The sequence below is a fragment of the Ceratocystis lukuohia genome (genome assembly GCF_044167205.1).
Source record: "Ceratocystis lukuohia strain C4212 chromosome Unknown Supercontig3_pilon, whole genome shotgun sequence".
Taxonomy (NCBI): domain Eukaryota; kingdom Fungi; phylum Ascomycota; class Sordariomycetes; order Microascales; family Ceratocystidaceae; genus Ceratocystis; species Ceratocystis lukuohia.
Genome location: NW_027263522.1, coordinates 3,471,987 through 3,495,157, shown reverse-complemented (window position 1 = coordinate 3,495,157; position 23,171 = coordinate 3,471,987). Strand labels below are relative to the sequence as shown.

General features: G+C 50.8%; 3 protein-coding genes across 3 annotated transcripts; 1 reads left to right on the top strand and 2 right to left on the bottom strand.

The window, feature by feature from the left end:
• Window positions 1-7,941: 7,941 nt before the first annotated feature.
• Window positions 7,942-10,013, bottom strand: HOO65_030889 (carboxylesterase; the record flags this gene model as incomplete). The annotated part of the gene is made up of 6 exons (XM_071001998.1): window positions 7,942-8,567; window positions 8,636-9,056; window positions 9,118-9,307; window positions 9,400-9,461; window positions 9,524-9,754; window positions 9,822-10,013. The coding sequence occupies 6 exons, from the start codon at window positions 10,011-10,013 to the stop codon at window positions 7,942-7,944; spliced, it is 1,722 nt and encodes a 573-aa protein (XP_070860568.1).
• Window positions 10,014-13,015: 3,002 nt separating this feature from the next.
• Window positions 13,016-17,414, top strand: HOO65_030888 (F-box domain-containing protein; the record flags this gene model as incomplete). Its single annotated transcript, XM_071001778.1, has 5 exons — window positions 13,016-13,236; window positions 13,376-15,829; window positions 16,339-16,498; window positions 16,692-17,297; window positions 17,397-17,414. 5 exons carry the CDS (start codon window positions 13,016-13,018, stop codon window positions 17,412-17,414), a joined length of 3,459 nt encoding a protein of 1,152 aa, XP_070860567.1.
• Window positions 17,415-17,738: 324 nt separating this feature from the next.
• HOO65_030887 (uncharacterized protein) lies at window positions 17,739-19,259 on the bottom strand (the record flags this gene model as incomplete). The annotated part of the gene is made up of 1 exon (XM_071000514.1): window positions 17,739-19,259. The coding sequence occupies one exon, from the start codon at window positions 19,257-19,259 to the stop codon at window positions 17,739-17,741; it is 1,521 nt and encodes a 506-aa protein (XP_070860566.1).
• Window positions 19,260-23,171: the final 3,912 nt, after the last annotated feature.

Sequence of the window (23,171 nt, the reverse complement as noted above, 5' to 3'; positions counted from 1 at the left end):
GCATCGTTTATGGGACGGGGATTCTGATGGTTGGCTTGGTGTGTGACAAGGAGACCAGGGGCGGCTGATGTTTCTTAGCCCTAGGCATAGTATACTAGGAGCTGCTGCTGGTTAGAAAGCGTTGCTGATGCGATCAAAGACCCAAATGTCACAACCGATCCAGGCACACCCTTCATTTCACCAACTAAGGCTTGGGGACATATCGGGCTTTCAGGCACCGACGGAGCTTAATACCAGCTCGCCTGGTAAAGTTCGTATACGGGTTCAGTAGAAGCGATGCAAGCCGTAAAGTCCTATTACAATCCTGCCGAAGGGAGAGAGAACAAAACGGGTAAATGTACGCTCCTTTATATGCTCACTTTGGAAAAGGGTAAAACCCTTACGGTCGCGTATCTGCCGTGAGAGACCTGTGTCCGCCCTTGCTGTGGTTGGGTTGGCATTTGATCGTACAAATGAGATGGTTTCCTTTTGAAATAGGCGAAATCGCCCTTTCTCGAGACTCTCGATGTAAGTTGTCGCCTCCGCGTCCGTCTAGTTTTATCAGGCAAATATAATTAACACAACGCAGTCGCAGTCGCAGATGCCCAAGGGATATAATGCTGCTGTGTGTGTGATGCCAAATAGCAAACAGACGAAAGAAGCTCGTCCCGCTTACTGGTGCTGATGAGACACTCCCGAGCCGGAAGTTGGAGCCTAACCTGAAATGGCCGTAGGAACGACTATGAGCCTCCGCTGACGGAACTGCTATGCCCAAGACGCCTGCATGTGTCCGTGGAGGGGAGAGAACCCAGCATGTGGTGTCTCAACGACTTGTCCCATTTTGTGTGATAGGGATAGGACAGGCAGCAGAAACTGTGATTCGCCAAGTTCATTTCACATCCACCGCTAGCTGAACAAAGAAAAAGACCTTTGCTACGGGAATATAATTCGTTCCGTGTGCTTGTTTGGCAGAAAGGTGACTTATGGCGAAGACAGGTTCTCCATGTTCCATGCCAAATGGAGACCACGATGCGCGGAGGCGGGCCTGGAGTCTCTCTTCCATCACACACTACACTATGCGGGAAGATGAATACGGCCTGTTTGCCCTTCCTGTCACAGTCGCATATCACAAGGGCGCTAGCCTATCAGGACGAAGATGACAGAAAGGTAACAGCAAAATACCGGAACTGAGGCCATGCTTTGCAATTGGACAAATAGCATCAGAACAGCAGGAGAATGGTGTGAAGCATTATAAACATGTCACATGTGACAGCTGCAATATGGGCGGCAGCACAGCAAAAGGGGGGAATATGATAGGACGAAAAAGTCTTTGGGCGGTCCATTGTGCTCATAGTACGGAGCCTACCGTTTATGCTTCTGTTGAACAGCCGTGATAGTGACTTGTGCCTGCTTATGCTTACGACTAATTTGACGACAGTCACAAGTCATTCGCCCGGCTCGTACGCACAAGTACACATCACCCGTCCAATTGCACACTTGTAAATCATGGGTGGGTAGCATAGCGGCAATGCATTGAGGAACAAGTTATGAAGGTGCAGAGGGAAAACAGGAAAGAAGAGAAGAAGAGATTCCAAAAAGAGAAGCTTTAACAGCAATCAGTGATACCAGTCACACGAGGCAAGACGCAATTTCGGCGATACCCTCTCAGTGGTGGGCCAGGCGCCTATCCGCTTTCTGGTTCGACAGGCAAACGCCGTGGCTGAAAAAGCAGAGCAAAGAATGCGAAAAGATCGTGACAATTTCGTTCGGCGTGCCCTATCTCTTGCGCTATCAGTGGAGACACAGCTTTGGGCTGTCTTTTTTATGGGGCCTCTTTTGTGCCGTTTACCGCCGACCCAAAGAAGGAAGAAGGGAAGCTAAATCACACAGCAACACAATTTCCAAGAACAGAAAGAACACCAATAAAAACGCACACAAAATACGCAGACCGCAAACCCTGCGCACAAACCCTCTCACAAACCGAGAGACTGCTCAAATTCATCCGGAAGTTGCACCGTGCTGATGTGGCTGAAGCACCCTCCTTCTCTCTCCCCACATGAGGCCTGCCACTTATCCATTTTCCACACTCAACCTATCAAATATCAAAGTCCCGCAGTATGTGATTGCTCGCTTTGCTTTACTTGGCTTTCTTGTTCCGGGCAAAGCTTATTGACAAGCAGAGGTATGGCACTGTTCTGTGCTCTGGATTGTTTTGTCTATTTCGAGAACAGGGGATGATTTCCGGGCCAGGCGGTGGACCGCCCGTCTAGCTCAGTGGTGCCATTGGCAAGTTGAGTAGACATGAGTGGTCGTTGAGCTGGGCTGGGAGGGAGATGCCGTCAATCTGCTGATGCCGCCCCCCCCCCCCCAAATATGTTGATAGGGCGTTGCCCGTTGTCACTGGGTTATAGGCCACAGTGACAGCAAGGAGGACCGCCTCGCATCTACATCCTGTCTTGGTTCCGGTGCACCGTGTTCATGTCTGTTGGGGCGCGAGGGTGATCGATTTTGGCCCGAGCCAAAGCTAGCCTTGTGGATGAGCCGGACATGGTGCATTGATGGGTAATGTAATTTTCCGTGCTCTGCATCCGGCCCCATTTGCCCGCTCGCACCACGGGACAATAACGGCACGGAGTGGGCGGCAGATACAGGGCACGCGCTGAACATGGAGCCAGGCCCCAGGCAACAATGAAATGAGCGCTGTCTATGGTGATCTAGACCGTACAAACATGTGCGCACACTTTTAGAACCCATAATGTCTTGGCCTGGCTGAAGCAGTAGGGCAAGTTGCCACCACGACTTAGTCGGAGTCTGAGAGCGTACCGAAAATCTACAAAGTCTAGACACTAGTGATGCAGCGCAAAGCCACCGCCGCAGAAGCCAAAGTCGAGGCTAAGATGCTGAAAATAGCACACACATACATGCAACACGCATACACATCACGCAACCACATCTTGGCTAACGCACAGGCTGTGGATATGGGCGTGGAAGAAACAAGACAGACAGGCAGGAGTGTCGGAGGCAAAAAGAAGAAGCCAAAAAAAAACAAAGATACAATTAAACTTGTATCTCTCGCGCCTCTCTACGGGGCAAATCGTCTCGGATCGCAAGGCGTTGAGCCATCCTTTTCCCCCCTTCTCCTTCAAAATTACGAGGATGGGGCCCAGGTACATACATGCAGTTTGATAGAAACGGGCAGACGGGCACGAATTGTCAGACAAGAGACAAGGTCTCAAGCTCTAAGGGCGAAGAACTAAAGACCAAAGGGCAAAATAACTTATACCAGACTAGGCACTGTTGGCGAGTGCTTAGATCACATGAGGGAGGGGCATCATAGCTCAGTGCTTCATATACAGCTTGTACCCCGTATGTACATGTCCTCGTTCACACACCATAAATCGCACGAAAGATACGGCATTTCAACTTCGCAGGATAGAATGACGCCGCCAAGAATGGAATCCCAAACCATCAGGAACTATCGAGCTCTAGATGGACCTGGTCTCTTGCCCGTACTACCAAACCGCTAGACTAACGCCCTTTGATATTATGTGTGTATACACATGAACGCACACATCTCTTACAACTCTCGGCCGTCTTTTTTAGGCGTCCGTTCGCCGTCATGCGCGCGCTGTGTACCATGGGCTTGGCTTTGGCATAGTCTCCTCTCTGACTTATGTCCCAGTCTTAGCACATCCGTCCATCTTACGCCTCTGATAACGAAGATACAGATCTCACGAAGGGCTTCTTGGAGATGGGGGTGAAGAAACTAAGGTCCCAGGAACATGGACGGACCAAGCCAAAGAAGTGAAATCCGCGCTGAGGCGCCAGGCGGGAAGCTCCTTTAGTGTCCTTTTTTCCATTGTTCTTGTTCTAGATGTGGACTTACTTGCTAAGCCCGTGTGGTTTTGTTCTGTTTCATAGTGTCTCTGCTTGGCGTTGAACTCGGTTTAGCCTTTTTAGTTGTAGTCTACCCCCTAGACACGCTCGGTATGCTGCCGGCTTCCGTGGCTTTCTTTGACTTTGACTGCTGGTACTTTTGGAGAATGGGCTTCTGAGTAAGGGAAGCAATTGGGGCCAATAAGTAGCTGGCTTATTAAGACGGATGCCAGCTTACGAGCAAGGGAAAAAGCACTCGTAACTCGGCTAGAATGGCCTATGATATTACAACGCTTGAGTCTGGCCTGGTAGGTCGGCATTTGAAGTCGGGGCTCAAAATCCAGCCGGTGCCGTGATTGCACCCATCCAGATGGAGCTCCAAGAACGGGTGATATTTCATCTGTCCTAATGGGGGCATCAGCCACCAAGGATAGCTTTTGCTTACCCTTTTAGCGGGCGGAAACGATCGAGACCTGCGCTCTCCTGCAGCCTAGAATTTGGCCTGGTGATCGGTGATAAGGGATGCGTATTTGAGTCCGTCGCCGAACAGTAATCTTTAGCTAGACCAAGTCATCCATGGAGATTCCGCAGCATCTAAACTCCGTGAAAGAGAAAAACAGCTCTAGTTGCTAGTCGATGCGGGGGCGCGGGCGGTGGCCACAACCACCGCCTGACTGGTACGGCTAGTCCTCCCAGCTGCGCTCACAGCTGGGGGAGTAGGGGAAATAGAGGGACTTTTACTGTTTTGCTGTAGCTCAACTAGGCGGATATCTGGAGGCCTCGAAAGCCCAAAGCTAATTCGATTGATAGGCTTCGGATACACCCTTAGTGCCGGAGTTTAAGCCATGGCAAGACGCCACCATAACCACAATAAGCTTGTTAATTATGCCGCAGATTGAGAAGCTGACAGCACTGGAATTAGCCCGATATTACATATGCCCATCTAGATCTGGGTAGCCAGAAGTCAAATCGCTTGGAGGAGAAACAGTGTCGGCTCAGGCCGGGCCCAGCAGAACGGGTTTCTCCAATAGCAGGATTCAGTCAGTATCTTTGCATGGGCATGTGGGAGACCCGATTACTCATGATAATGGCCGTTTGTTGCCTAGTCGCGGACTTTGTGAGCGTCTGTGACGTGAAGGCTTTACTTGTTCCGTCCAACCTGAGCATAAGTCGTGAAGGGAAATCATGGGAGCTCTCCCAAGGATCGCTCCATGACGCTGTTGCGATATTTGTCCCTACATAAGGGCGGACCAACATAGACATGCGGTGGGTTTGCCTCTACATTGTCTTTCTACTTGAAGATTCGACACGCGGATAGCTGGTTGTAGCATTGCTTGGCTAGTGTCTAGCAAGCGTCGACACCAGCCACATACTTGAATGGAAGAACGGCGAGCGGCAAGAATCAACAATAGCCCACACAATAAAGGGACGGCCTGTAGCCTATTTTGGCATATCTGCCGACGGGCAATGGGTAAATAAGAGGGAGTAGGACGGGCTGGGCTGCTTGGTTTACGCTCTATATTCTGACAGGCACGCACTAGGATTAAGATGAGGGGAAGAGGGGTGATGATAGAAAATGAGTAGCAGAAATAGGGACAGAAACCAGGCGTAATACTACAAATCTAGAGCCCAGAAAACGCAATCTCGAAATTTAGGCTTTCAGTTTATTTGATGTAGCGGTGGCGTCTCCATCTTGCTCCTCTCAATTTGAGCTCTTTCACCATGTCTTAGTGTGTGTCTCATTCTCCAACGATTTTAGCATCAGTTGCAATCATTATACCCACGGCTATCCAAGCATATAACCTCTATGCCAAAACAGTAGCCGAAAGAAGTGCAGCGCAGCCAACCTTAACTGCCGAGGGGGTGGGAGTTTTGGAACGCCATTTCGGCCATCTTAGCTGCGTTCTTGGTGCTGATTATTTGCGGGCGCCAGCGGACAAGCGAAAGAAGAAGCTTCCTACGGTCTTTATCCTCCGAATTAGTTTGGTTGTGCCTTTGTACCTTGCGCCTAGCTGACATGTCGTCAAAAACCAGGTTGACAGCATGTGACAAGGCCCGCATTGCGGCAAAGCCCTAGAAGCCAAGAAGTTGTAGCTGAGTGAAGCCCACCGCGACCCCTGTGTCGCTCGCCTGTGGCCCTGTAATCTAGCGGCTGTAACCCTGTGACTGACTAGTAGAACGGCTGACCCTAAGGGTTGCTGACCAGAGCTTATCACATACATGTGACAGGTGACAAAATGGCTGTGAGGACACAGATCACAACCAACGGAAGGGAGATAGGAAGACAAGATCGGACAGGTTCGTTCCGTGTGTGATGGCGGACTTTAATTGTCGCCCGTAGCCAGATGTGCGCACATTTACAAACTGAGCTCAGCTGAACAAGGGCGCTATAACGCTCCCGGAAGCAACGTGTCGCAGGCGCAAACTGCAGGCGTCTTTGCGCTATAAACTATCCTTTCCAGGCTGAGAGGCGCCCAAAAAGCCCTACTGAGAGACAGTGAGGACGCTGGCTTTGTCTTAGGCTACTCTAAGCAGTAGTTTTTTGAGACCAGAAAACGAGACTAGACCGCAAGTAAGCAAAGATAAAACGGCATAAAAGCCTATGGAAAATGGGCAAAATAACAAAGATAAGCTTGCGTGCACTTATGTAAATGTATGTGTCTATCAAGAGACCCTGCAGACTTTCTGGTGGTGGGGTGAGTGGGACAGTAGCGGTTTTGGCCTAACCTGTCTTACTTTGGTCGGTGCCCGTGGTCCGTGGAAGACGCCTAGTCTTGAGGCTAAGGCTGAATGAGGTTGGACTATACACTGCGCCAGAAAGCACCCGCTGATCTAGCGCCAAGTAGGATTGCAAATAGAGAGAGACCTAGATCAGAGCTGGACAGCAGTTGGAAGGCAGGAGGAGGGTAGGCCCTATAGTTTTGGCTACTTGCCACTGTGAGCCAGTGCTGATAGCCATAGAGACATGGGAATGATCCTAAAGCAGGCCAAGGCTCTTAGGGATGCCCTAAACTCAATGACTTGTCTCTCCTCACCAGCTGGGGGTTGTCCCAATCGTATCGAGCGGCGCTAGATCTCTAGTATGTGGACTAGTTTATCCATGGTTTAGCCGTCGTATCAGCCACCAATCAACGGATAGACTGTGGCTGCCAAGGGACTTCCCGTGCTTCACACAGCCTCAATACTACTCATTTTTTTGCCTGGTATGGCACCTTTCTTGGCTCCTGGTTGTCTCTCAGCCAAATATGGAATTTTCCCTAGAAGACCAAGCTGGTCAAAACCACTCACACTAATTCTGGCTTTAGCCAAGGTTGGGGAGGGGTGTGCGTGCGTGTGTGTGTGATCAATAAGTTAACGTTCTTTCTTTAGTACACTTCTAGATAGTATCTCCGTTTCATGGCACCGCCCCATCTCCGTATTGCCCCCCCCTCCCCGGATGTCGCAGCAAGCTGGTGTGTCAGACCAAGACACATGATGAAGCAACAACAAAAGATCAGGCACTAAATCAGAGCTGCTGGCGTTATCGTGCTATCGCACTCCACTGCACGCTGCAAAGCCTCCCAATGTAGCTAGACATTCTAGCTTGGCCCCCCCCCCCCCCCGTCTTGGGGGCATGACCATGCACTGTACTATTCAAGCTGTAGGAGTTTAGCTACGATCCATGGAATATCCGGACTGCTTTCTCGGGCTGCCTTCTCGGGCGAGTTCCAAACACTAGGTACAGCATGGAGTATCCAGAGGATCGGCTACCAGCATACCCGGTAACCGTTAGCCACGAGCATTAGCTGTAGCGGACAGCGGCCAGCCTTCGTGGAGCTATAGGGCCATGGGACTAGAGTAACCGAATGCAAGGCGGCCTTACCAAGGGAGAGTGTGTGAGCGAGTGAGAGAGAGACAGATACAGATGAAACTAGGGCGGACGAAATGAAACGAAACGAAACAAAACGAAGTGGTGCCATAGAGAGTTAGCCCCTCTGTGGTCCGAGAAAGCTCACGGTCTACGGCGCTCCTTTGATTCATTATATCTGCAGTCTATTATTATATACAAAGAAGAAAGCTACACGGATACTATATTGCGTCATCAAGTCACGAAAGAAGAGACTCCTTCAACAGCCGATCCCAGTCACTACATCGCGATCGGAAGGTCTGTGTGAGCTCTTCATGTCTGGTGTTGTTTAGCTCTAGAACTAGCCTTGAGGCCTGCTGTCCTGGAACCCACGTATCCCACTCCAGGGCTCCGTCCTCCTTGAGGGTATTTGGGTTTTGCGTCCGCAGAAACGAAATGAGATAAGACATGACTGCGGTCACCATTGGCGCATTGTAGGTAGTATAGCTCTGGGATACGGTCGTAGACATTGATCGAGCGCCAAAGAAAGCAGGCAGGTCAGCCGAGTGTGGTACACCAAAGCCCTGTTTTACCTCGGCCTCATCAGTTACGTTGTAGCGGTACATCCAAAGGGCAGGGCCGTTCATTGTAGCAAGGCTAGAGGCGATGGCATTGCCAGTGACTAAAGACGGGCAGTCAAATATCACGTCCCCATAGGCCAGGCTTGCGGTAGGAAACCACGCGCTGCGACCCTGGATCTCGGGGGCCTGGGGATAGGCTTTGGTGATGGTGTCTGTCCATGAGCTGTTGTAACGGGCCAAGTTATTGGATAAAAAGTTGGTGACCTCTGCTTGAGTTTTAGCATCAACGGCAAATAGAGATCCCTCTATGATTCTCAGGTTAGCCACGGTATCGCAGGTTTAAAAAAACAGGCTTGATCAGTACTCTACTCACCATTCGTCACTGTCCCAATTAGTGTTGGGACTTTGACATAATGCCCAGCCCCGAAGGCCAACATCAAGTCCTCCGAGACGAAGTCTCCGTCAACCGTGGGCGACCAATAGAAGACAGGTATGCCGTTCTTGTTAGGGAAGTTGTAGACCCCGTTGACCTTTTTCTGCAGAGTGTCTACGTCGATATTTCTAAGACATGAAAGAACGTCTGTATGTGATCCGCAGCCTGCAAGCTCTGCAGTCTTGTTGAACTGCCATTCGGACTCTACGACAGTCAGCTCGGTTGGGTAATATGGCGACTCGAGGACTGCTGAGCTGAAGAGCTTGTCATCGCGGCCACCGTAGGCGGTTAGGTGGTGGGCTACTGAGCCACCACCGGCTGAGTGGCCATGAAGCATGACCTTTTCGGGATCCCCACCAAACTAATGAGTGAGTGTTAGCATACCAAGTATACACGAGCCAAGGGAAGAGGAATAAACGTACAGCTTCAATATGCTTCTGCACCCACTCCATAAGGAAGCGCTGGTCCAACAGTCCGGCGTTCAGGGCACCGTCTGCCTTGATCTTTTCGCTGGCTAAGAATCCAAACAAAGACACGCGGTAGTTGAACGTTACCACAATCGCATTGTACCCTGATTTTTCAATGACTTCAGACCCAAGGACATAGGGGGCACTATTCGAGTTGTATCCACCCCCTGTACAAAGAGCCATACGGGGAGTTTTGTCCGAGCCGTGACCTTTCGGGGTGCCCAAACATTCACGAACAGACAGTCTTCACTTTGATCGGCGGGCATTCCGGCGCTGGTACCATAGCATGCCTTGCCAAACTATATGCGTTTTTTTAGAGACAGGAGCCTTTGACATTTGATAGTTTGATTTGTAGACTTACGCCAGTGGCTTTTTGGATGTTAGACATAGTTTCTAGCTCGATGGGCGCTCGCCACCGCAGATCACCTAGAGGCGCCTTGGCATATCGCATACCAGTGAATTGTGCGATACCATTGGGCTGCCATTTCCCTTGATATGTTGTGTAACCAAGGTTGACTACGGGCCCAGCGGAATCATCTCCAAGAAGTGCTTTGTCACCAGCTACTGTCCCACTGGGGACTCCTGTCCCGGACTTGATTCAATCGTTAGTACGAAGCGCGCTGGCAAAAAGGATGTATGCTTGCAACCCTTGGACTTACAGAAATCTTGTCGCCGTCGGATGACGACGTGGCTCTGGAAACAAACACGGCGGTGAGTACAATTGCCGTTATCAAAACTCCCGCAATGCATAGAGCCACGCGCCGATTAGGAACTATCCGTGCAAGCCATCCTTTGCGCGGATTCTTCGTGACGTCACCAGACTTATTAACGCTGAGGTATTCGGGATCCATGGTTCCTGCTAAGAAAAAGAAGAGTAAAATGTAAGGTATAATCTTCTTTTTTTCCAGCCAAGACCTCCCGACATTGGCGCCTGTTCCTCGGATCGGAGAGACAGGAAAAGCGGTAGATACAATCAGCACTGCGGAGGAATGATTGTACTTGCCGCGTGAGACTTGTCGCTGAGAGTCTCCCTCGGTAGGTGAGGCAAAAAACAGGAGGATAAAGCCCAATGGGCAAGGTGCAGATCGCGACCGTTTTAACAGGACAATCCCCAGGTGGTTGTAAGGTTTTGTCGCCATATCTGATCACGTGATTACAGGCATCATCATGTAGTGCTGCCTCCCATGTTGCTATTTTGAGTTTCGAATATGTGCCACCATCACTATTTTTCTCACAACGAGGTGGCAAGGATTTTAATGGGCGGCTGAAGGGCGATGTTTTTACACAGCCAATATCGGTTTGATCTTGTGTGCTTGTTTTAGAGCCCCTATTGAGCCAAAAGGCCCAATCAAAACAGGGGGGGATGGACTTGGCGAGGCATTAGCTCGGGACCGCTCTATGAGGTTGATAATGTACATTGTGCACAGCCAGACGTTTGTCGTGACATGAGAGTAATGCCATAAAAGAGGAAACCAAGCAACGAGGACATGAACGAGGATATGAGGGTATGAGGGTATGAGGATATGAGGATAGGGATAGGAAAGGACCTGGATGAAGGCGCAGTAGCATGGTCTGTTACAGATACAAGAAAAGGAACAGAAGAACAAAGGTCAAAGGTCAAAGGAAAGTGAGGAAAGGAGGCCGGGCGGGATATAACGGACACCGGCTTCTACTACAGCCCACAAAGCAGGCAAATAAAAAGCAGTTGCTATTCTTAGCTACGCGGATATTAACCCTAAAATGTCTGGTTTTAGGCTTAATATGCGATGGCTGAACAATAGACATCTCGGCTCAACAAGATTTTCACTGCCAGATTGAAGCGGTGTGTCTTAGATTAAAACATGATAGGTGCATAGGCAATATTTCCTATCAATATCGCATCAGACGACTACTTGCAAGAGAAAAGGCGGAAGTTTTGTGGAATGCAGTTTAAGGAGGCATGAAAAACGAGGCCTTTAACAGCTATGCGCGTAGTTGGTAGTAGGCTAAAGCTTATCCCTTTGACAACTTTGCCCGGCTCAGGCTGGCTTGAGATGATGAGGCGGCAGATGCTGTGTAGTACTGACGCATATGGATCATGTATATGACGGGTTTGATTGGGGAGACAAAGGGATGGGCCTAAGACAGGTAAGCCGGGTATGAAAGGCAAACGGGAGACAGGATGCGCGTAAGAGATGTACTGAAAGGACGTTGTGGTAGCTGCAGGCCCACCCACCACAAGTTTTGCAAGACTGATTGCAAGCTTTCAAGGTAGGGTTTGTGCAGATTACATTGCAAAGGATTGCAACGATGTTCGCCCTGAAGAGATGGAGTTTTTCTGGTGTTGCAGTTTGCTTGCAGCTGTGCTGTTACAGACAGCGGGAAAAAAAAAGCAAAGGGTGTCACTGTGCAGCAACGACGATGATTTGATTTGGCGAGAGGAGGGAGGGCACTCTAGCCTCTGGGGGTTGCTGGTAAGACGGCTTGTTGGGGGCGAAAGGGAGGAAAGAGGGGAATAGCGATGCAGACATGATGGTTGGTTAGAAGATGCGCAAGAGAGCAAGACAGGAGAGGCGGGCAAGGACAAAGGCAAGCTGTGCTAGGAAGCAGAGGGAGGGCAGGCGTGGGACATGAGCCTGGCTAGGCATATTGTTGGCTGGCGGCCGACTCAATGACTGGGCCTTGATAGTGAAAACTGCCAGTCTTCTTTGGGCCGAGGCGGAGTGGATGTACGTATGGATGGATGGATGGATGCGTGATGTGTAGACAGGTCAGTGTGTATGTATGTGTGATGTATGCGTGTGCGTGTTGTCTGCGTATGATGATGTCTTGTATGCGTATGCTATGCTATGCCTGTGCCTTAGTATTGCCCTCTGTATAGCAGGCAATGCAACGATAGCCAGCACCAGCGCCAGCACCAAAACGCCCGCTTTTGTGTGTGTTTTTTATTTTTTATTTTTTAATTTTTATTTTAATTTTTTTTGGTTGCGCATTCTTGTGCCCGCCATCCTCTGCTTTTTGCCGGGTTGCCTTTTCTCTTTCTTCTTGATCCTATCTCTCTTTTCGCCTTTCCGCTTTCCATCATGTGGTGAATGTGATTGATTTCCATTCTTTCGTTCTTGGGAGGTGATGCGCGTACATCTCTTCCTTTTGCTTCCCTCTCTGGCCTTGTCGTCATCCTCTTAATGCCCTGCTATTACCGGTGATATTTGCTGCTTTATTCTGTGATTTTCTTTCTCTATTTCTCCTCGCTCTTTGTCTGCATGTTAAAAACTGCCTTCTATCTATCTGCATGCGAGATCGTGCAAGGCTAGACCAGGCCTCTCTCTGTTGTTTGTTGATAGTCACATTCTCGGCGTCTGGAAGGGGCGGCCGTTTCCGTTCTCCCTGTTTTCCGACTGTGCCTAGCTATTGTTTGGCCCAAGCCTCTTTTCTGCCTGTTCGTATTTATTCCTTTCCATTCTTCTTCATCTTTTACCTGCGTGTCCCTCTTTGCTATATTGCTCGTCTTGCGGTATCTACATCTCTACTACTAAGCTTTGCTTGCACTGTCCTGATCGCCAGTAGCTTCTTTGTCTTCCTTGCTCTTTGTTGTGCCTTGTTCTTCCCCAACCGCTAAACCAAGCTATGACATTTCTTGTTGTTAGCTTGGTATCTGCAGCGCTCAGCATCTCCAGGTCTTAGGCGATGTTGGTTGCTCTTTGTTATAAGAGCGTCTGGTACTAAAAAAAGACCGATAAACTGGCCTTTCCAACTAACCACGGCATAGTGTTTTGTTGATACTCGCCGTATTGTGCGACGGTGTCAAACTCTCCATCCCATCGCCGTTCTGCATTTCCGTCTTTCCTAAAGCGTCTGGCCATTCTGTTCTGCCATGGACGCAGTGACAGTAGTGACGTATGAGGCCGAGCTTGAGTCAAACTCAGCTCCAGCCCTAGCTTTTATGCCAGCCTCACCCCCAGCCTCATCTTCAGCGCCCTCTTCAGCCTCAGCCTCGCGACGACCTTCTCCCAAACTGCACTCTTCCCGCCAGAAAATCGGGCCCGAAAGTCAAGGCCCAGCCATACATCGTCTTCCTGATGAAATAATCCAGCAGTAAGTGCCCTCTGTCCTCTGTTGTATCCCCAAAATCTGATTTGCACTGATCCATGCCCTGTTCCCGCTGCTCCCGCTACCTATGCCTCTGTAATACAGGCCCTCACCCGCTGACGCAATGCCCTGTATGCGGCTGTAGGATCATCACAGCTGCCGATCCCAACACCTTTGCTTCTCTCTCGCTGCTTAACCGTCGCTGGCATCGCATCTCCCAGCAAGCTTCGCTCTATGCTCTTAAACTGTCGCAATGCCTGTCCTTTGTCGCATCACACGAGTCCTTTTGTCCACACAGTGCGCTAGCCGACGACCTCCCACGATTACGTCGCTTGTTTGCCCTCCAGGCCAAGCAGAACCTTTTTGATGCCTATCTGCGTCCATCCATCACCGAGATAAAGCTCATATCTACCACGTTCGGCTCCGCTTCAGCCCCTGCCGGCGAGGGTCTTCAGTTCTGCCCATCCCCGCAAGGACATAATATTCTGGCCTACAACTCGTCTCGCATCTATGTTATCGATGTCAGAAACCAGGATGCCAAAGTTGTCAGAGAGCTCGCTACGCTTAGACGTCCCCGCTCAGCATGTATCAAGGATGATGGGACGCTGCTGGCCGTGCTTTCTACAGAATCTCAGATCGACATATATGACCTCACTCAGTCTCCGCCAAAACGCAAACAATCGCTGTTCCCAGACAACCCGCCACGAACAATCGCCCTGTCACCCTGTGGAGCAGTTCTGGCCACTGCATATGAGGGAGGCATCGAAGTGCTGGATTTGCATTCTGACGCGCTTGTTACCGGCCGCCGTGCCGTGAAATGCGACACGGTTGACTCCCTCGCTTTTTCTTTCGACAGCACCCAAATTCTCGGCACTACCCTCAACTCCAACTCGGCTCCGCCAAGCACTGTAGTAATCACAGCCCCATACTATGACCCAAGCACTTCTACCGAGGGCAGCAGCAGCTCTTTGTGGACTACGTCGATTCTCTTCCCCAACACTAGCCGGGACTGCAGTCACTCTGTCTTGATACAGCATACCAGCCAAGACGAAGCCGCCTATGCCTTTACTTACGACCGGAATTTTGAAACATTTCGGGCGGTGCGTGTCGATGACTTGCGCAGCAGCACAACCTACTTTACCGGCCCCTTACCGCACCACCAACCGAATGCCGATCCCAAGATCATGCCTTGCACTATTCCCGCGGCCACGTATCACGGTGATCTGGTGTCCTCAGGGTTCTCTGGCCGGGATGTCTGGGTTTACGGCGTGCCTGAAGATTTGGACGCCATACCGCGTTTCCTTTCTAAAACACAGGCCCAGGATCGACCAGGTGGCAGTTTAGGCAGCAAAAACAGCAGCGTGTCTAACCGTTCATCTCCTGGCCCGGCATCGCAGGTCCCGCAATGGCAGAAGCTTTTTGATAAGCACCCTAACCCAAACACTTTTGTGAGAGGCTTCAAGATAGCCGAGCTGCAGGGCGTATCAAATGTCAAATTTGTACAGGGCTTTGGTGGCCCTAACCGCATTCAAGAACGACTCGTGATTGCAGCCCGCAGCGCTACGGTTGATATTGACAAGGACGATGTAAACTTCGTTGATGGCGGCCGAATCATGCTTGTCGACTTTGACTACAGCATGAATAATGGGGTTACAAAGCATATTGAAATTGAACTTGGTGCCCCAGAGGCGGAAGTGCTAGAAGAGGAAGTCCGCGACTTAGATACCGAGGTCGATATAGTGCGGAGGCGTACTGTTGCTAGGAATAATGGAGGCGCACGAAGCTCGCTTCTTCGAATTTCGACAACTCCCGCAACTATAGGCTCTACCCAAGTGTCTCCTACCTTCCTCTCTGCTCCACTAATTGAAGCCTCATTTCGAGATATGGCCGACGACGACGATGATGATCCATTGGTCCCTAGACGTCTCAACGCAGCAGCTCTGTCTCTCTCCAGAGTCGCCTCGCCACATATTGACAACACGCCGTCTCTCGATGCTGATTTATGGGAGGCTCTCGATGCGCCCTACTCTCATCAAAACCCCCGCTCCACAAACACCCTTCGGCGTGCCGCTACGGCTGCTGCTGCGAGTCGTAGACTGCGAGTTGCTACTACACCGCGCGTTACGCATCGTAGAGCTAATGGTCGCTACGAACACCCTCATGAAAGCGATGCCGATAACTGGGTCCCTCCACCTCCCCCGTATCACAAAGATGACCCTGGCTCTGTGCCTAACTTTATGCGCCAGCCAGCTATTACTCCGCTTCCTAACGGAAGCCATACGCAATCTCCAAATAGCGTTGCATTGAATATTCCGACTATCGAGGGAGGAAATACTCCTAGTACAGCAGCTAGATCATCACCCACTGTTGCGTCGATGTCAACCATATCACCGATAGCCTTATCGCACCCACAGGTTGCAGCTGTATCTAGTGTACAGCATATAGTCGGTGATACGACGCCAGTTCAACATCTGCAGCAGTCGCAGTTCGCTGGCGGTCAAAGCCTAACCGGTAGACAGACATCTACCCCGACAACCATGGATGAAGCAAGGATGGCGCCAAGGACTGAAATCTCTGGTACTTCATATCCAAGCCCTAGGTCTGCCAGCACACCGGGACTCCGTAACAGCCAGTCTAGACAGTTCCATGATACGGAGCGCGGAATTACACAAGACCTGAGACTCATGGGCACCAGAATGTCGCTTGATGAGGGGAGAATGCGGCCATACAGCTCGCCTGAGAACAGGCCTTTTGGGTCTAGGCACTCACTCAATTCAAGACCATTTGACCGTGGATTATCACAAGATAGAAGGCTTTTTGGCTCTAGGTTGTCTCTAGACGAACGTTTTGTTTCCACTAGCGACCTTTTTAGGGGCCAACCCCATAGCTCAAGACGCTCGCTTGATGCTAGATCAATGTTCCCCCCAATTGTCACTAGATATAGACCGGCAATCCCTAGCTCTGACACCAGAGCCGTTTCTATTACCAGTCAGACGCGCTCTGTTAGTATGCCTGAACCCTGTTCCTCTATTCCACCTCAATCCCCACCAATGCCTATTGGCTCAAGCACATTTTCGCCGGGTGGAAGTGATGACTATGATCCGCCAGCAGTCTGGATGACACCTCGTTCTGGAACAAGCAGCTTTGCTACATTCACCGAAACTCCAGAGGCGCGCCAGCCTCTGGACCATCAAGCTTTGCTTGGGGAAACATCTACCTCGAGCTCCTCCTCACATCCATCGACCTCCTTAGGACGGACAGTATTGCCGTACTTGAATGTTGATAGCTCGCGATTTAAAATTCCCCGCGTCCCCGTTGCCTCTCGTAGTCTAGTTGAGCCACCTAGAAGCTGGTCCACTATTTTGCCCCCTCTGCCTCCTTATTCGCACTCGTCACATTCACCTCACTCGCGCAGCTATAGTGGGAACTTGCCTATCAGCTCAAGCTCTACGTCAATGCAGTTTACAGTGATGAGCGATATGCCACTGATGTCTACCTCTACGCCTACAGGAAATTTGATTGTACCCGATACTCCTTTGCTCATTAGCACACCGTCAGGAATCACGGGTGGTGCTGATCCTATTAGCCCCTCTGATGTCCAACCTCGGCCCGAAATGCGGATTCATGCGCCTGTTGCACGTCGCCCTCGGCCTAGTGGCCGGCGAGGAGTTGCCCGTCGGCTGGAAGACTCCTTGGAGCCACGTAACTCGTCATCCTCGTCCCGAGACCTGGCTCCTTTACCGATTTTCCCCCCAATACCTAGTCAATCTGAGCAGATGAATCCAGCTTCAGCCCGCCATCTGTCGGCTTGGCTGACGTCGTCATCAAAACTACGAAACAAGTCGGCTACGGCTATACGCCGGACACGGAGCAATGCTAGCCGGGCATCGCGTAGCGCAGCTATAAATGTGCGTGGCCTAAAGCATAAAAAGCAAAAGGAACAGAAGAAGGCATTGAGTACCGCCAGTACGGCGGGTGCGCGACGTAAGAAAAAAAGCCGTGACGCGGATGATGGCAGCGTTGGCACATGGACAGATACAACTCGAGAATTTACGCCATGGGTAGGAGTGAGTGCATCAGATCGTGATGGGAAGAAGTGTTTGGTTATGTGAAACTGGCCCAACATTGAGACAAGGCGACGGTGCTGCTCTACTACAATATTGAAGGAATACGGTCAGATGTAGCCTGTATAGCATATACAGCTGGACCGGCTATACAAGCATGATGCAATTTAGTAAGGATATGTTATTAAAGTAAAAAAGACCCATTGAATAACCAAGCCATACTGGGGCTTCTTGCAACACTAAGGAAAGCTATAATATGATGCCGATAATAACCACGGACTGACAAAAGAAAGGAAAAGCAAAAAGACAAGGGGTATTTCTGACGATGAAAGAAACAAAGGAACCAAAGTAAAGAAAGATTAGATCACGGGGAGAAGCATTTGGTGGGCGATTCTCTGCTGGTAGCAGGAACGAAGCTGGCCGTGCAGGCTAGTCTCGAGGACTTCAGCCCCGATACGGCATATACGGCTGGCCACTCTGTACATTCGGTACGCCAGCTTCATGCATCATAAATGTCATGGTTGTGTCGCGTTGGCTGCTACTGGCCATGCCATCGCTGCGATAGACGCCCAGACCTGGATGCATCTGGGACATGCTTGGACGCAAGGCCACCTTCTGGTCCACCAGACGGATCGTTGGCGTGTTACGGTCTAGCCGATAATTCTGGTGACCTAGAGGCATGTTTTCAGAGTATGGCGGAGTCACTTGCAGCGGCGCAGGGACGAGCGAGTCATGGCTCGCTGCATAGTTTCGCGGGGCATGGGTCATGGCCGCGGGCGGGGCAACAGGTACGGCACCGTGGTGGGCCGAGATAGTTAGCCCGTCCGTCTGGCTAATATTGCCGTGGCCGTGGTCGTTGCGCCGGGCGTAAGTCTCGTAACGCGGCGAGTTGGCTGGCGAGATTCTATCGTCTGCATCGCTGCTGCTACTGCTACTGCCCGACGGCTTGCGGATGAAGTCAGTGCGAAGAAGCCCACCAGTGAGGATTCCCATGGGGTTGCTAATCTGGCTGCCAGACAATGGACCACTGGATTTCGAGCCGTTGCGCGAGTGACCATGTGAATGCAAGTAAGTTGGACTGGTGGAACGGCCGCCCATGAGAGGGGGGTCGCCTGATGCAAGAGCACCGTTGATGGAAATTCGGGGATTCCGTTTGCGGCGGATCCAGAGAAAGATGAATGCAAATAACACGAGGCCACTGATGGCTCCTATTACGCCACCAACGATTTTGCCAGTCGAGGATGAAGACGATGGTGTTGCTGTTGAGGTTGGTGAGGATACAGTCTCAATGCTGGTGGGAGATGGCAAGACGGCAAAGGGCGAGGAGGGATAAATGGGACCGGCGGAGGCGGAGGCGCTCACTGATGAGGTAGGCCGCGGTGAAAGCGACGTGGACGTCATTTCCGATTTTGTGTCGTGAGTGGTTGTGGCCCTGGCCGCGGATGTCGACACGCTTGAGGTGGAGGCTGAAGACGATGATGTCGTGAGCTTGGAACTTGATGAACTCAGGACGATGCCATCGGGCAGCACGGACTGGTCGCTCTTCATGACACACACAGGCATATCAGCGCTGGTCTCGCACTGGTATCCAAAGGGACAGCAGGCCTGGCCACAGGTCGGCAGCTTGTAGTCCAGCAACGTAGTCTTGACAATAGCAGACATGTTGAAGCTGGGGCTTTGCAGGCCGATGTCGCAGACAATGGGCAAGATGCGCTTGCATGTTGAGCCGCCTGGACAGCAGATAGCAGTCGTATTAGCGGCCAGCGCAAGACAGGCATAATTGGTGGGGCAGCAAAAGTTAGAGGGCAGCGATGCCGAGCATGATGTGAGTGAGGCAGCGACACAGGTGTCGGAACGAGTGAATAGACTGGCAGAGGAGGGGGCCGGAGAGAGGGATGTTAATGGAATGGAGGAGGAGAAACCAGCGAGAGCCAGCAGACGGAGAGCCTGTGACGGCCTTGTCATGGCTGGTGAGGATCTGGTGGGAGATCGTGTGGAAGAGGTATGAGAGAGTGGAAGCTGAGTAGAGCTGGAAGAGGATAAACGAATAGAGGACGAACGATATGGTCCAAAATGGCGATCAGGTGGTTGGGCTGAGGGTAGTATCAAAAGACAGGACGGTGTCTTTCTTCCAATGTCTAGACGGGCGAGTGACTGTAACAGGCGAATGGGCGTGAGTATGAGTAATTAGAGAACACAAGTAAAGACAATAATAGTGGTATAATAGCATAGGAAAGAATATAAAACAGACAAAGACGAAAACATCAGAAGGAAATGGAAGGCTAATCTTTTGTCGTCTGTCGTTTTGTCTGTTTGCCTGCCTGTCTGCCGACTTCCATCTCGACTTGTCTAGTTTCACAGACGACCTGCTACAAGCGCCAGGAACTTTTCTTGCCAGCAAGGGCATTTGGGGAGATGCAGGCAGGTCCTGTAGTGGGACAGCCAGACTCCCAGAATAACGACTGCATGGTTCCACCAGCACGCACTGCGCTGCCCCCCGGCAGTGATGGGGATAAGGGCTTTACTGGTCGCGGTGGACGGCTGCGGTTGCCACTTGCTATATCTAGCGTTTCGTCCAGTGTTTGTCGGCAGTTAAGTGCAAAGATTTCTAGCCAAACAAAGGGCTGCCTATGGGGTGGCCTTCAGACCAGAACATGTGGTAGGCTGTGAAAACAAGCAAGCAAGGATGGCCCCATGTCATCCAATCATTTCAAATGAGCCTGAGGCATTAGCTCCTACTGCTATCAGATTAGCATGTGCTACCGGCGTGGAACGGAAAAGCTAGGTGGCTTTCTGTTTATCGTCTTGGTGGGTTTTGGATAGACTCAGACTAGCAATGGCTTTTGGGAAGCCGCCGTGGCTCTCCTCGCTTGTAGGTTTCCTGGGGGTTGTGCCTTTGAGCGCTTGCAAGTCTCGCCGCCCTTGTAGAACGGCGTCAAAGAGAGTCCGTACGATGACATACAGGCATAGACATATAAAAGAACAGAAATAGATGCACAGTCTGTCTGTCGGCCCGCCCCTGGACTGTCTGTCCCACAGTCATACATAATACAAGATATGTGAGCCAGAGGACAGGGACAAGAATAAAGTCTGTCCTGCCGGCACTTCAGCACTTTAGCGCCTCCGTATGCAAATGCAACATGCTATTGGCTAGCAATAGGCCCCACCTGTTTAGGGGTTAAGCCATGGAATGCAGACTAGCTAGGGTTAAGCCATGCAGATTGCCGAAGAGAACAGCGAAGAGGTTTGGTTGGCTGGCGGTTACGGATGAGAGAGTCTTTTTTTGCTACATGAGACAGCCGGTTGTGCTAGGATAGGGTATAGTACAGGGATTAGGACGATGCGAGAAGTTGTTGGAAGAGAAGAGAAGAAGAGAAGGGGGACAGGTAGAGTCCGACTGACGATTTAGTGACCTGTCTCAAATCTGCATAGACCATGAAGACAAGGACATGTTTCCAGCGCAGTCTAGAAAAGAAAGAGAAAGAAAGAAAGAAAGCTATTGAGGAAGAAGATAGACTGTTGGCCCATCGCTCGCCTCTCTAGCTGCCTCTTGCCATATGAAGTGAAGGGGATAAAAGAGAGCCGTCTGCACTCTCATAGAGCAGACAGCCCTGGGCGGTAGGATAGCCTTCTTGACGTCTACGAGTCTGGATGTAAAATCGCAGTATGCTCTTTAACGCCTAGATATTGATAATTTGTACCTGCTGGCAAAAACGAACTTGAATATATCTTACGCACGCCTACCTGCTGGCTTTCCATAATAGCATGATCGCGTGCTCTAGAAAGGGGTGGCCTGGGTGGTGCCGTGTTCCGATACCAATCACGGGCAGGTGTGCATCGGCTTCGAGGTTCTCCTGCGGCTTTTCGGTGTGGGAAGAGGGTTTGGCTTTGCAGCCAGGAGGCTTTCCCGCCAGACGCTTCTAGGCTGCAGTGCAGTGTACCAGGAAGATGCTTTCCCGCAAGCTCCTAGAACTGTGGACAATCACGGCTGGATGGTAACGCCATGGAATTCGTAGATGCCTCTATGGCTAGTCCTGGCTGCCAGGGCATCCCCAGACTCTGCCCTGTCCTGGCCTTTGTAATTGGGCATGCAATACCCTTCTTGCTTTTTCCATGACATTTGGTGCTTGATATGTAGTGGGCCTTTCATCTATCTTCGTGCCCCAGCTAGGTGAGTGCAGATTCTGAACTCGCTCCTTGGCGCCCGCTGGCCTTCGGCCTCAATTTTGTGTCCCTTTCCATCCGAGCTGGAAGCACTTTGCGTAACTTTGCCATTGCTAGATTGTAGCGTAGTTCTAGCAGTGTGTTCTTCATCTAGCGTATGCGAGTGTATGACTTCCCTTCGCGTACCATCCCCCTAGAGGAGTTCGATTAGTGGGAAGCCTGCTGGATGGTTGGGGCATTCCCTTAGTGCCGTGCAATGTATAGATATTAGCCGTATCTGTCCACTTAAAACATGTAGCTAGATATATTGGCTCGCTGCCTGCCCAGTTGGCGGCCACTGTTGCGCTCTTGGTGCCTATGTTAACGGTGAGATTGGCAGACCCCGTGAGGGAGAGTTTCCTATGAGGGCGGTGTCTTCTGCACATACACTCACTCCTATCTCGTTTATGAAGTTTCTGAGCCTTCTGAACAACATTGTTGGCCAGCCTGTTCCCCACCAACTGTCGTTCTATTCTATCCTCTCTAGGTCGACTGCGTCGAAGGCTTCCTCCATGCCGAGCGCGAAAATCAGTATTGCCTTTTTCCGTTCTTGGGCGCCCTCTATCCATAGCTGTCTAGCTACCGCTTTCTTTTCTCCCTAGGCCCTTGCCCAGTGTGGGAGAGGCGAAGTTTGACAATATGAACGTGGTGTCCCGGCTTTGGGATTGACAAGAAGGTGGCTTTCTTGAAGGCATTCAGATGGCATTTGGCTTCTAGGCAGATATGTTGCTTAGTCTTGTTGCAGCCTTGCCCAGTAGCTTCTAGGCTCATTGGAGATACCGTGTGTCTCCCTAGTGCCGTGTTTGCAGGTCTTCATATGGCCACCTCCACTTTCTAGGACAAAAGGGGCCGCCCCGGGATAGGCTCGCGCAATTGTCATTGTGAGCCTGTGTGAGGCTTTGTATGGGCCTCGAGGAGAAGGGCCACAGATTCTGCAGTGCAGGCTCACGCAAGAGCTAAATGCATCTGCCGGCTTCTCCATTGCCCATTAGATTGCGCAAGACACATCTTTCGCTTGCTTGAGTCCTGCCAAAATCTTTCTCGCGAGGGCTTTTGTCGCCTACATGGAGACAGCCCATTGCATTTCCTTCCATTCTCCCATGTACGCGAAATGTTGCGTCGGCCATCTTTCTGTGGTGACTGCTTCTTGTCGTTCTCATATTGGCGTTGCGATCTGCACTTGTCATTCCACCCCACCACTGCTCGAGTTTGCTATTGGGAGATAGATGTGCCTAGCGCCTCTTCCGATACTGCAATCAGTCATCTGCGTTTCCCATACGGCCATTGTTCTCTGTGGCTTTTGTTCAAGAGAGGTGGTTTCTCTTGAGCTTGAGTTGAATATAGTCAACGTTTATGGGAGGTAATTTTTCTCTTTTGAATTTGGATTTAGATACCGGAATCACTAAGATCAATTAACGCGCTTCTTTTTCTCCCTTTTAAGCCCCAATACGAGACGAATTTCCCGCCAAGCCATGCGCAGTGGTAAACCACTGTCGAAACTCACCATGGTGTAGCTGGTTATCACGTTCGACTGTAATCTGTAAGAATGCCATCGAAAGGTCACCGATTCGACTTCGGTTGGTGAGAACACCTCTTTTTTTTTATGGCACTTCAACGATATCACGTGATAATACAGAGACTAGAGCAGCATAGCAACATTGCTGCCATTGACCA